At 32.1% G+C, this 15,540-nt stretch overlaps 1 protein-coding gene across 2 annotated transcripts in view; it reads right to left on the reverse strand.

Moving 5' to 3' along the window:
- LOC124362366 (segmentation protein Runt-like) overlaps positions 1–15,540 on the reverse strand; it is a 65,997-nt gene extending 50,457 nt beyond the window's left edge. The window contains exon 1 of one of the 2 annotated variants that reach the window (XM_046816804.1): positions 14,572–15,540. In XM_046816804.1, the coding sequence (XP_046672760.1) occupies positions 14,572–14,908 (337 nt within the window). In that variant the 5' untranslated portion in view covers positions 14,909–15,540. Of the gene's footprint in view, positions 1–14,565 lie in introns of both variants that reach the window. The other variant, XM_046816803.1, reaches the window with a different exon arrangement.

The raw sequence follows: 15,540 nt of genomic DNA on the forward strand, positions 1-15,540 counted from the left end.
ATCACATATAAAAATTAGTTCCTTTTCCGCGATGCGCAGGATATCAACTGCTTAATGGGATAAATCAGCTAAACCCCATCTGCCAATAAAACACTGTAAAGCGACAAGCCTGTTCAGTGTCACGCCAGTAATCTGGTCAGAAAGAAGGGTGGTCGGCGGGACAATAACAGTTATAACTGATGTTGATATAAGTGAGTGTATAACGAGGTGCAAGGTGTCAAGCGGTATATCACCCCGTAGTGAGGGCAGGGCGCGGTCATATCTGTCGACACTAAACAACGGGGTGGGTCTGAGGCGACCGATCATCTACCGGACAGCGGGGAAATTAAAAAATAAATTTGGCGCGAGGGAAAAGGGTAATTCTGTTTGCCAATCTCTCCGGCCGTCAGCAACAGCTAATGTCTCTTGTCACGCAGTTTTATTCACTGTCCACCCCGCACCCCGGTAGGACAACACACCCTTTGTCAGCCAAGATATTAATTGGGTTTTAAAAAGCGGTGTGGACTCGCCTCCAGACCGGGTAATCCACTCAAACTGTTCGATACGTTACGTGTGGTTAATGGGCTTTGTTGTGTCTTGTTTCGCCCGGAATGGTAACTGATCCTGTACCCTCCATCCGCATTATTGGCCCTGACGGGACCGCTGAATCTTGTTGCCGCACCCGACTTCTGCCCTTACGTGTACATTGTAAATGTTTGACAAGAGCGAAAACCTCTGCTGTAACCGACTTCAATAACTGATATTTGGGAGATTTTAATACAACTACGAATGAGTAATTAGAAGTGATGAAGACATTTCTATGAAGATATCAAGTAAGATGCTATACGGATACAAATTGTTTTTCGGTTTACACATAAATCTGAGGGACTCCCCGGGTTCCTTGATAATAATTACTTCTTACTCGTCTATTTGTTCATACTGTATTTGGTGCAATAGGTGTCTCAAGTTGATATTTATTAGAAGGTGAAATTAAAAATCTAAATATAAAGAAATGTTAAACGATTAAAGACACACTCCTGTTTTCATACCATTCATTTACAGTTTACGCTTCAACGAACAAGGAAATAGGGTAAAAACAAGGAGGTAGACCAATAAGACCACCGCATTGTGGGACATTCTTACCTACTGTTTAATCACGTTGTTATCACGTAAATACCAGCTCAGAAATACCAATGTAGGCCCGTTTCTTCCTATGCGTTTCTCACTACTTTACTATAAAGCTAAGACTCTTTAGAAACTCGTATCGTAAACAAAATATACTTTAATATTCACTAATTGATTACTATAATGTGACTATTTTATTTTTTTACATACAAAATAACAAAAAGTTGCATAACTTCGTGTACTTTATTCTATATAAACACCTACTCATTCATGGATAGTGTTACATTCCACTCAAAACTGTGTTTACTAATTTTTTTCCCAGTAAAGGCAATTCCGAAAATACTAAAACATTTCTAAGAGGTAGCTTAATCTCAAATAAATTGTATCAAGTGTTCCAAACGTACTCTGGTTTCAAATAAATACGTTTAAACTATATTTCCAAATTCAAGCTATGAATGGTGGACAGTTTTTAATTATATTTTCAAATGATCGCAGACTGCAGAGAGTAGAAAATTTTACTAACCACTATTACATTTTATTTATTCTAAGTTATTTAATTTTATTTATTTTTGTTTTATGGTCCAAATATTTTTAGAAGTATTTTTGTTTGAATATTGTAAGAAAATATACAAGCAAGATCTCCCAAAAATGCTCTCGAGCATATTACGTTGTGACCTTTTGAATTGTTGCCATATTATCTCGATCAAACACTGGAGAGTAGACCAGTAAAGGAAATCTGCAGTCTGGAACGACTTACGTAACTACGCACGACATTGTTGAGAATGAAAACCAGCTTTAAAAGATAGGTTTTCTTCAAGGAATTAAACTTACTACATGCCACCACTCCAATCACAATCTGGAAAATTAGGATCCCAAAATTTTATTAATACGTGTACATGTAAAAATGTGTATGTCTTAATTCCTTTCTTTGAGTAATTTCATGTGTGTGCAGCAATACACATAATAATATCTGTTACTTCTGTAAATATTATGTTTATTTCAGAAATATATAGTTTTAACCAATTCATTTTGAAGTACATATTTATTTAAATTTATAAAAATATTGATACTTATCTTTTTTCCGGGAAGCGACTATAAATACAGAGAAATATCTGTAAGCAATATCAAGCAACTATATAATAAATTATTTACTATTCTGTTAAGAAATGAACTAGAAACCAAATAATATAGTATGAATCAATTTATATTACGAACATGCATCAAAGTGTTTTTAATAAATAATTATGTGAATTTATGAATTACTGCAAATATACACTGTGTTACGTTTTAGTGTATTAAAGATAAATTTATATTATTTATGTAATATAAAACAACTTTTATGAACAGCTCAGCTATTTTAGGGTGTGCATACAATCCCTAATAATCACTTCTAATTTTACAAAAATAACGATTGTGCAATAGATTACGACAACGTTTGGGCAGCTGTTATAGCCGTCAGCTGATATAAGAACAATAGAGGAATCTAAAATAAAATATATTCTAACAAATTCTAATATATTCTAAGTGAAGTTTTATTTTTCATAATTCCAACTGGATTACTTGTATTTATTTCAATTGACAAATTTTACCCTGTCAAACGTTTAAACAATATAAAATCAACGAACTATACTACTGGAACGCACACTGCCCATAAGCCACATGTTGTGTTTTCCGGTCGCACACAGCTGTGCGTTACTGGTGTATCCATGGATTTGCAGGCGCTTAAAGTGGGCAAGTACTCACCGAGTTCTGTACTCCATGCCAATGATGCTGATCTTAGAACACATTAACTTTTTATTGGTTTTAAATCTAAGGGTAAATTAAGTAGATCAAGTAATGATGTACGGTATTGAAAATTGTAAAATATTGTTATTTGCTGTAGTTATCTCAAACAAATGCGACCACTTCTAAATTGACGAATTCACTGGAAGCCACAAGTTATTTTTAATTAAAACTGTGACTAAACTATTTTTTTAATAATATCACATCACATCGAAAAAACAGAAAACTTTTGATATTATAAAAAAAATCCAACTTATAAATAAGGCAAAAATTGGTCAAAATAATTTTATTTTCTAACACGTATATTAAGTGTGTCATGTTTGTAAATTTTATGTAGTTTACTTTGAAATAAAATACTGTCAATAACAAGTTGTTTTTTCATCTGGGAAATATTTTAATGCCTGTAATTTTTGTTTCAGACTTTGTAAGAAAAATAAAAGTCAAAATCTCAGTTATTTTGATATTGTACAAAAATCAGTTTTCTTAACTAAAAATAAAAATCCACGGTAAAAAGCAGCTACTATCATTTGTAATAATAAATAAATTGTAGTATCTAACAATTGTATTAAGTCTAGAAGGCGTTTTAAAGTGATGTTAGATCATTACTATAATGCCTGCCATATGGGCGGAGATAGTTCTTGCCCATTTCCAGCGCCTGCAGACTCGGAACGCAGCCCAGGATTTCGGCTCGGTTTCTCTGGCCCAGAGCGCGTTCCATTATTATAATTCATTGTATAAAATATGTATGTGCGTCTCATAAACATTGCTGCCACTTTGACGAAAATCTAGTCGTATAAGCACCGTGTGCCTTTTCTACGAGAAATTCATGAACGCATACACTCCAATAAAAACCACAATAATAAGGTAACATAAGTTATTGAGCAACACACACAATTGTAAAAGTGGCGTAATAATTATACAGGTGAAATCGATAAAAATGCATTATGGTAATAGTTTACAGCTTTCGAACAAAAGTACAATGCTCTTAAAAGTTATAATAAATGAGGCATTATACATAAACATACCCAATCAATCATTTCGGCAATAAATCAGACCCGGCATTAGTTTATTTAGTCTTATAGTCAGGAGTGAGCTTAAATCTAACTTGAATAAGGTTTTCGTTTGACATTTGTTTGATGCATTTAAAGGAATTACGCTCAGCGTGACGACAACTTGACCAGGCAGAAGTACAAATGCTGAAATCCTGCACTATATCTTTGATCTCTTTCTATGTTGGTATCTTTATTGATATCTTCCTAGTAATAAAATTCACTTTGATCAGCACTACATAAACACGTATGGGAATCAGTAGTTTGTTTCCTGACTGAAAATCAACTTAATTTGAACATAATTCGAACTCCCATTTGTATGCACCCAAATGGACACATATATTCCAAAATAAACCCACTATCTCATGTTGATTTTCTGGACCTTCAAAAAATTGCGCTTTATGTCAGGTACAATTCTATTTGTATTGACAACGCGTTGTCTGCGCTCGCTTTTAACCAACAAGAGCGTTTGCCACAAACTTTTGGAATTTCACATTTTTGTGGGAATTCCAAAATCGAAATATATATTTCAATCTTTTTAAATTTTTCTTTTCATAAATCTTAATTTGGATTTTTGCGTAAGCTTTAGACAAAATATAGCCAAATCAGTTTAACCGTTCTCATGACCATATCTTTCTTTTGTGAAACCTCTCTTTAGTATCTGTCCCTCTGTCCGCACAAAATTTTTAAAATGAACTAACCGATATTAAATGTTGTATGAAGCTTCATTTATATCTAGGCAACATTGACTTAAATGACAGCGCATGTCGCTCATTGGGATTTGGCTGAACGCTAGCGAAGAATATATAGAGGTAATGCGAGTAACCAAGATGGCAACGAGAAAGTAGCAGAATAAATTAATTTCCAAACAAATTGAGTACAATTATATGAGATTGTAGCAAGTGAAATATGGATAAATGTTATACCCTACTACTCCACATATACCTAATCTTCTGGTGACTATATACAGATTTTATATTATATTAAACAATGTTATATTATTTAGACACTGCTACGAAACCTAACCTAATCAACAATAATGTAAATGTATCATGTGGCAAGATATTGCGAGAAACATTTCATCTATAGACTTTAAATTTTGCAAGTAATTTCATTTATTCATAGAGATAATTAGTTCTATGATGGCGCATGTCCCTCCGTGAGATTTGGTTTAGTATCCTTGTAGCTTATAACTCAATAGGCTGACACAATTTATATTTTGTCTTCAGGGGAGATACATTTCTAAAGAAACTGAATATCATATAAGATTTTTTTAAATATATTTTTATTCTTAGAGTAAATATAAAAATTACTATAGTGGAAATTCGATGTTAAATATCGATGACAAGAGTTTCTTTTAACACGCGTTTAGAATAGTAAGTTTTAGTACATGAAAATAGTTATAAAATTCAAAACAAAATAAGTGCCGCATGAAAAAGAGATTGTTTTTGAATAATTACTAACCATGTGCTCCATATTTTAATATCAATAAAATGTTTATTATAACATGTTACTATACCCGATACAAGAAAAACATGTTTATACAAGTATACAAACACTGAGGAAAATATGCCCAAAGAAACAAAAAAGGAAAACTGCTATTTCCCTTTTCGTTTATAAAGGAACGAGCACATGTTTACTGGGTGGATAATCGTCGATTGCCAAAACGCTAGAGTTTGTCAGACTTAACTGAAGTCAGACCTTGGAATAGAGTGTACTAGACTTGGTAGTGCTATAGTAAAACATCTGATAACGTTGTAAGCTGTTTAAATGATATTTTTACTTTTATCGTGAATGCATTAATGTTACAGCTTTTCGTCGCATTCTTGCACAAGGATAAAGAAGAAGAGTCGGTTGTCCCTATCTTTCGCATGTTAAATTTGTCAAATTCAAGGTACATTTTCTTAAAAACTATTAAGGACATTGCCATTACTGTAAGTTTTTTCTATAAGATTATACTTTCATAGCACTCTTTGAGAATTTGTTTTAAATACATTTTAAATGAGTTTTATAGTTCTTGACTATAAATTTATTAATTTTTAATTAAAATTTAATTTTTAATTTTGGTCGCTATAAACAAAACTTTTTAAAAATATCTGTATATTTATGTGCATTTGAAAGCAAATATTTAAAAACTGAAGATATATTTTTTTGTTATAGGGATAATGTACCTTACAAGGTTAAAAACTCCATTTTACGGTAAATATAGTTTGAAATCAAGCAATGGTGAAAATGATTAAGTGGCACTTAGTACAAATCTTGGCTCATAGGCTGGTTTATATAAACACTAAGTTTCGTGGTAAAGATCTTTAAGTCTCCTTTTCCCAATGATGTTTTCTGTGTACCATTTTTTGCACCTCTTACTCGCCTTTTCAGCTTTCATAAATGCCCACATCATTAAATATTTTTATCACCTGTTCACATAACTCACTGTTCATGATTCATCACCAAGTAAAACCATAAATTTGGTGATAATTCCTTTCTTAACCCTTTCCGGGCCAGGCGGCAATATATTGCCGCCATAGATCGTGTCTGAAAAGTGCCAGGCGGCAATATATTGCCGTCGGTGACATACGCGCCGCCTTGATATTCGTAATTTTCTTTAAAAAAATACGACATCAAATGATTAAAGTTTTATGTTTTTTTATTCCCTGGTATATTTGTAGATATTTAATATGAATATAATTTTTATTTTGGAGGTCTATGCATTTTTATTTCGTAATTGTCACGTGACATTATCAGGTGACTCGATCTATTGTTGTTAATTCTTTATGCTTTAGTGCAATCGTACCATTGTATGCTGGATTCTTCTTCATTATTTTATTTTGTGGTTGTAAATATTAGTAGTGTTACCTGCTTAGCTATTGTGTGTAGTAGTTACAATGACTGACAATTTGCGATCTCACGGGAGTGAAATTGTAAGTAGCATATTTGTAAATAGAAAAAGTGTAAATAAATTTCAAATAAAATTGTGTAAATATATCTTGGTAAATAGTGTTTTTAACTGTATTGAAACTGCTTATGGATCCTACAATCATCTGTTTACCGGTACATCCGTAATGTGAATATTTATTTTAAGTTTCTTGCAGTTAAGAGTCAGTTGCTTTATCACTTGTTGCGAAGTACAATTATGCGTATTTATACAAAATGTGTCATAAAAAATGTATTTATGAGAGAAATAACACAAATTTTTGTATGGTTGTTCCTTTATAAATGTACAATATAATAACATAGCTTTCTACGGTAAAATTATTTTTCCTTTTTTAGTTATTTACGAAAAAAATTAAAAAATTAAATTTTTTTTATGTAATCCATTAAAACATTATTTTTTTTTTAATTTTAAATTACTTAAAACTACATCTTTATATTTTTTTGTTGATAGTATATATCTATACGAGTAATTTGGTGCAACTTTTAGGTCATTCTCTAATGTTTATGAAAAGTTATAAATTTTAATCTAAGAGACTGCAAAATCGCCAATTTTAGCCTGGCACTTTTGACTAGTCACAAGGGGATAGATATGTGAAAAAATTAAGCAACATCTCATATTTGGTCCTGGCCCTGAAAGGGTTAAAACAAGTGATGGCTTCATATCAACTAATTCAAGTGTAGTTAGTTGGATGACGTGACCATATAACACTATTTCCTAACTCATTTGGGCTTTGTGTGGCTCCATGCAAACACTTTTGTAAAATTTCTGGTTCAAAAAAATCATTTAAAAAACAAGTTCGATTTCCGCCATAACTGCAGAAGGTAAATTGGTGTGGGTATGGTCATAAATTTCCTTATTTTAGACAGCTTTCTGGTACTTGCGCCAGTTATCTTCATCCTTAGGTACAGCTCGTTCACTGGTTCATCATTGCACCTAATCAAATTAAAGTATTCTCCCCATATTGCTCTTTTCATGGTTCTTTTTATGAGTTCTTTATTCCTTCTTATTGGAAGTCCATTGACAACTGTATTGTGTTGATATTAGCCAGTAAGGCGGTCTTTACCACCAATAGTTTTGCTATCCGCTAGTTTGTATTTACATATTTTAGTTTTTAGATTCCTCAATCGACTCCCTTCTGATCATGCCCACATTCAAACTTTTAAACTTCAAAATCTTGGCCATATATTTGTAACTCATCTGGAGCTAATCCTGGTTGTGCAGTCACTAACACTATTAAGCTTACAAATGCATTTACTTTTTTGGAAACCATTCAAAAAATATAGCTTGGAACCATTCAAAAATGGCCTCTGCATATTGAAAAACTATTGCAGACGCTACAAAACAATTCATCCCAATAAAACTTGTTATTGTAACATTGTAACCTCAGTGAGAATCACGTATTGTACACAAAACTAACGTTTGTTTGTTTACATTTTGGCCAGTTAAAACACAGCTGACATGCAGTAGTACCAACTAGACAAAACCTAATGTTAATTACTTTTAAATGCTACATACTATACAATACTATATAAAATAGGTCTTTTTAGCTGAAATTAACCAGCAAGAGAAGTTAGTTTGGCCTGTAAAGCATTGTGTGTACGCAATTTCATAAAAAGTGCATAACTTTGATTCTACTGATCTTTAATTTTTGAAGTTTCAAATTAATCAGGACGAGTACCGTACTAAATATAAATAATAAACAAAAAATCGATAGGTATGATCAAAACATTTTCGTATTGTTTTTGCGTTTTAAAATAAATTATTACTAATAGAGTTTTTCTTGCTAACAAATTAAATACGAATAATAAAAAATATATTCTCTGAAGTATGGCACTCTATAGTTGTAGAATACTCAATACTGTGTTTCACACGCTTTATTGTAGACGTCGCTACACACTTGGGTCAATGAAAGGCATTTTATTTTATAGCATAGAGATAGATCATAGCGAGTTCGAGGATCAAGAACAGGACGGAAAATATTAACCGTGTTTTACAGAAACAATTTGAAACAACCAAAAATTAAAAAAATGCTTGAAAATAATATCAGTTAATACTTATAGATCACATTTGCATAGTACAATTTGTCAAGTTATGCGGCTTTCAACTCAACTTTTGTTGGATTTAAAATAATTCGTTTTCATCTAACTTTTCAATATGAATTTTCGGCATATTTTGTCATTTTTGTTAATTAAAAGGGCTGAAAAACCTCTAATCAAAAGTAATAAGAAGCACAGTGTTTTCTAAAACCACGTTCAGCAAAATTATAAAAACTAAATAAAATATAACAGTATTACGACATTCCAACACAGAACTTTTCACAATAAACATTTCACACAAATACTAAATTTAAGTTTTGTTTTGCAACTTTCGATGGTTAAGCAAAACATGCTCGAAAATATTGCACAAGCTATTTCAAAAACCTATTTGTATTAATACCCTAATAAGAGTTTTTGGGCCACCACAATATGTTAGCTTCAAACTAGCATTAAATCTTTGCACTATTTTGTCTTATACGCATAACACAGCTATGATAGAAATGGTTGATTCCATTTGAATGTTGAGTTTCGCTCCAGTTCACCTTCTTCTTATTGCAGCGTCTGGTATATGACGCTGACTCAGACTTGACTTCTTGAATATGGAGTCATTTTCGTCTTAGCGATCCAAAAAAGGTAACGAAGAAGCTCAAAACGAACCTTAACATAGTTTCGACATCAGAGACTACAAAATACAATAGTATAGTGTAATCTAGATGGAGTGGTGGTCTCATCATCCCCTGATGTCATTATCATTGTCATTGTCTCCAACATTGCACTGATTCTTGTATTCTATATTTTTCATGTTAGTTTTAGTACTCTATTAACTACATACTAGCTTTCGTATTCTATAATATTTGGTAATATTACTTCCAGTAGTAATTGTATAATGGAGTGGATATTTTATAATAATTTTCATATTAATTCTATGACTAGCTTTGTTTCTCTGAATTACATTGCCAGCATTAATTCTATTCCAACTTTAGTATTCTGTACCCAGAGTCGTATCAATCCTAGAATTCATTTTATTCTAGCTTGTCTTTACCCATCACGAGTTCGAATCAGTAAACAAAATACAGTATTACCAACCTACCCTACGGAGTCAATAGGCTGCTGTGTGAGTGTGTGCGTGTGTGTGGGTGCGGAGTGCGCTGTACCGCAAGTGTAGTCTAGTTAAGCAAGAGGTTGGCGGGAGCCATACCGCAACCACCGCCACTAACACCTCCCAACCTCCCGAATCTACTGATATTCCCACCAACTTTATCTGCGTTCCGCAATTATGCTAACAATGTTATTTTATTCTGCACTTATTTCAATTTAGGAAATTTAGATTATCACAATATTTGTATGTTAAGTAGTTAGTTACAATCAAAAGTTAAATGTATAATAATAATTATAGCCATAACATACAATTTTTTAACCTTATAGGGAGAACTATTGAAAACGGGAATAAAAACTATTAGTTACAACAAAATGTTAAAATTTAGATAGGAAATTGTAATAATTGATGACCAAATAATTCACTTATCTGGAAGATAAATAAATAAATCCTAGCTCTCAATCCTTAACTCTCCGATCGTTATGAGGTACAGAACACTGTAATCCTGATAAAGAAACTGATATATTGCCGGAATCATTCAGGAACATGTAGGTAGAGAAATCTATAACGACAAACTTGAGTTTGTGTTTTCATCCTGATACATACGGTAGTAATATGTAGTAGTCTATGCATAATTTTATAAAAATAACAAGATTAACGCAGTCACATATTTAAATTCTAGCGGTAGATAAAAAAGAAATTGTGCCAGACCACTAAATAATATGCTTCAATTACGCTTAGCAAAAACATTAAAGTCTACATAAGAAATTATTCTCAAGAGATCTTACGTTATGTAATATCTCCGGACAGTCACAAGTGAAATAACTTATGTCCTTTACGTAATGATCAGCCGATTATTTGCCATTGTATTCTAGTATTTAATTAATATTTGTTAAAAAAAACTAAATACAAATCCCTGTTTAAAGTACGCTCAAACTATTTAACCAGTTAATGTTCTATCCACCTAATAAATATAAATAATACTACTGTTTATTCAGTTATAGTTTTGCTCTAAGCTTATAGATGCATATTCAAATCATAATATTAGTTGTGTACGTTTCAGTTTACTTTCTTGTCTAAAACTTCATATTATTGAAATGTCTTTTCCAAAATATGCTAGGAAATCTCTTAATATTCTGGTTAGTAACTAAAAAAACACAATATTTTTATAACCAAAGCCAACATTTGTGACCTGTGATCTGAGCCAACATATTACAAGTTAGTCAATAATTCGTACACCATAACCGGAACACTAAAGGCAAATTTATTTGGATTAGGAAAGCTTTACAAACATTTTCATCGTTATTAACAATGCATTAAACACTCCAATAAGTGTATTTACGGCATTGCAACTGTTGTTTTGTGCACTTAAATAATTTATCTCTCATATTCAAAATTACGACCAACTTCAAATGTACTGAATGGGTTAAATATTTTATTTTACAATTATGTTGAAATTGTTAGTTTAATACTTTTCGACAATTGAAATAAATAAAAACTATATTTGATAGAAACCTGATATCTAGGTACCAAAATTTATGATGCAAGTATAATAGAATTAGATTTTTAGTGGCTCATGCCTAATTCCTCCAATAATGCAGAAAAGTATTGCGTATCTTATATCATGCCTATCATCAATATTGTTTATTTAAAATTTGGTTGCGGCCATGAACGTACTTCAAACTAAATAAAACTGAAATATAATTTAACGAGGTTTCTTTCTTCTTACATGTATATTTTAACACGCATTACACGTTTAAAATTGTACTATGAATTGGTTCAAAAAAGTTGTTGTCCCGCCGGGACTCAAACGCTGATCTTTTTTATTTTTACTAATTGTAAATATACTTAATGTTGTTACTATCTTCCATTAAAAGGGTATTTCTATGTCGTTGATTAAGTGACAAAAAATGAAATATGCAATGAAAACTCAAAAACGCAGTAGTATTATTACAGTGTATCTACGACATCAATTTTATTTGGTAAATTAAACAAATTTAATCCATTCCATTTCCATAAAATATATTTAAATACTCGCGACTTTTTTTAATATGACTTACGTTTTCGTTTAATCAATAGCATTCTAATTTTTCCATTTAGTACAAACAATCCAACCAGAAACAACAGGGTATCGGTTTCATTCATATTTTCAGTCCATTCTTTGGTTGACTTACGATTTCAAACTTGGACGTGGACCACGAACAGATGCTGTTTTATTGATTTGTAGGGTCCGCGTATTAAAAGGGACCCTCAGGAAACTACGCGTGTCTCTGTCCGGACACAAAACTTGACTTCATCATCCAGTTCTCTCATTATGCCCAGACATGGTTGAAGTTTTGCATTTTTTAGGAACCTGACCTACACCTTAATAGGAACTGTGGGCCTTGAAAATTCATCTTACACTTTCAAAAATATATCTCTCATTACATTTAGCAAAAGTATATGAAATCAAAGTGGATTACGGAAATAAGCATCCTAGTAGAATTGATGCATGTAATTTAACAAAATTAGTAAGATATTAGTAATCAAAATAAAGTAATTTTTAATTACTTTTAATGAATAAAAAGCAGCATATTTAACTTTATTACTCTGAGATTAATAGGCCCGACTAAAACCTGGATGGTTACAATTTCGTTGATTTTTACCGTGAAAAATATTTTACAGTGTATATTCATATCCATAAATAAATAAAATATCATAAATATGTAATTTTTAGTAGTTATGAAAAACAAATACGCAGGACCAAATAAATTAATAAATTATGCAACTTTTTCTTTAGTTTCTTCATAACGTCTTAGAAACATTAAACAATTTATTCATTTTCTTAATTAAAATACACAGATCGGTTATAAAAATGGGTTCTTATTTATTTAAGAAACATCATAGTTATAGGCTACAGTTATATCATTACTGCATATAACATTTTTTGTGTGACATTTCCCTCAAATAACACCAAATGGAAGAATGAAAAATGAGTAACATAAATATATCAAATGTATTAATTCTACACCATATTGTGTTGTAATAAACTCTACAAATATTATTCTTCATGCAAAAAAAAAATAATTTTAGAAAAAATTCTAGAACCCTCTATTCTGAAATATTTGGCGGACAAAATTTTATTAAAACATATTATTAGACATTCATCATCTGTTCAGTTTAAACAGAAAGAATGTGAATCATTTAGTGTTTTGTCAGTTCTGTTTTATATCACTCCCAAATCAAATGGATCAGCTGTCGTATAAAAGTGAAGTAGAGTTTTTATCCACAAAGGGGTGAGGTTATTCCATTCCACCTGTTTCTGTGTAAAATGTTTTGTCATTCAAGATGTAGGCTAATATTAAGTGTTTTTGCGTGCTACACAGTCTTTTATAGCTTTCATCTGTATTGAACACTTGATTTAGTTAATGTAGATTACACAGACACTATTGTAGAAGTTATACAAGTTAAAACTAACTGTACTTGTGTAGTATTCTGGAATTGTATTAGTTAAATTAATATATTTTATCATTTTATAAATTACTAATGCATCGTACATCCAGCAGACGATGAACCTTTTTGAATTATGCTTTTAGGTCAAATTCAGCTTTATTAACCTGAAAACCAATACCCTATATAAAATAATAACCATAATAATAAAATAATACCAAGTAAGGTATACAAAACAGTTAATACATAACCTTTATAAAGCAGCGATAGTTGTTGTGCATAATTAACTTAAACAAAATCACGTAATCATTAATCCAAAACAATGTTAACGAAAAACCCAAAACATTAGACTACAAAAAAGTAAGCTTAAAAGTATGCTTACTAAACATTCTATTTAATAATTTTGTTAATTCTAATAATAATAAAACTATACTATTATTTTACATATAGCTTAAGCTATTTTTTACAGCTAGAGTTGCCTCTAAAGTTTATTTTACTTATATCATTAAAAAATACATCGTAAAAATCTTTTATGAAAGCAGTATTCCATCACTAAAATTTGTACTTTACTTAATTCGTAAAGGTAATTTAGACAATTTTAAAAGCATACATTAGCACCACGATAATTGTCACTCAAACTTAATAAAGTCGTTAAGTAATTGAACGCATATGTTACCGTACTGATAAAAAATTATTCATTTTATAATTCATTCTTAATTTTGTAAATTTGAAAACAAACACTCCAATAATATACTTTTTATTGTTGTGGTGCCTTTGGTGTTGATTAGACCCATATACTGAAAATTATCGGAGTTTATTTCAAATTTATAAAGAATTCCAATTCCAATAAGAAAAGAGCTTCAAGAATGTGTTTTTATCTTTGGGTTTTTTTAACCAGCCTTTTCCAAATTAAAATTGCAGTGAAGTTCAGAGGAGTTTTAAAAAGATGTTTGTTACTACAATTTGGATTGCTAATACCATTAAATTTCAATAGCATATAGTTTTCATTTTTGTCCATTAAATTTAAGAATTGCAATGTAACCTATTTATTCTGCGTTCTAAAAGATCTAAGATCGGAAAAAGCTGAGTACTAAATATTTATACTACCTAAAACTGAGAAAATGAAAAATCCCTTACCCTTACCTCTGCCACTTCTGCCGACGAACCGGAGGTCGTTGAACTTGGCCACCTGGTTCTTCATGACGGCGGTGCAGTTGCGCAGCTCGGCGCAATAGTTCTCGTCATTGCCGGCCCTGACGGTGACCACGGTGCCGTCCACCACGTCCCCCAGCGCCACCACCTTGAAGGCCACCGGTAACGTCTTGTTGGACCTCCAGTGGGGCGGTAGGACGGTACACACCACGTGAGGACTCCCGGTCCTCACCAGCTCCCCGGGGTGTTCCGACAGGATGCCGTCCAGTGTCCGCTCTGCCAGCAGGTCAGCGGTCACATATCCTGGCTCCATCTCCGCCAGATGCATGCTGGTCCGCCGCGTCACGGCATCACGTCAGGTAACACCGAGAGTTCGTTCCGGTGTTCACCAACTCACACAAGTTCACGTCCAAAATGTCAAAAATAAGCACTAAAAGGCACTTTGCTGTTTAAAAACAATTTTCGAAAGAAAAACTGTTTATGACTTAGTCATAGAAAGTTTGTGTTATGTTAGGATTTCTCTCAGTCCAAGAAATACTAAAAAGCATTTAATTAATAATTTACAATCGTCTTAAACCTTACCTGTTTGTCAACTGTTCACAACATATATTGATAAACCAAATCAATAAATAGGATAGTATATAAATAAAATTTAAATATAAATTTCAATTTAAAATCAAAAACGTTCCAAACACTTAAAATCTCACGGCATTTGTATGACACTTCAGTAACTGACGACGCCCTGCTGACCTGAACACTGACAAATCACAGTACAATTACACAGATAAAGTCACCCAGGAGCTGACCACAAACCGGTGTCAAACTATGCTCGAACTGAACTTGTCCAAGTTTTTCGGTTTCTGAGGTCGGGTGGATTTTTGCGCGCGGGGGAGGCGGGGGATGTGGTTCTCCTCACCGCCAATTAGGGGGAAGGTAGTACGCCGGCCCGGCACCCGCCGC

The sequence above is a fragment of the Homalodisca vitripennis genome, chromosome 5, assembly GCF_021130785.1.
Source record: "Homalodisca vitripennis isolate AUS2020 chromosome 5, UT_GWSS_2.1, whole genome shotgun sequence".
Lineage (NCBI taxonomy): Eukaryota > Metazoa > Arthropoda > Insecta > Hemiptera > Cicadellidae > Homalodisca > Homalodisca vitripennis.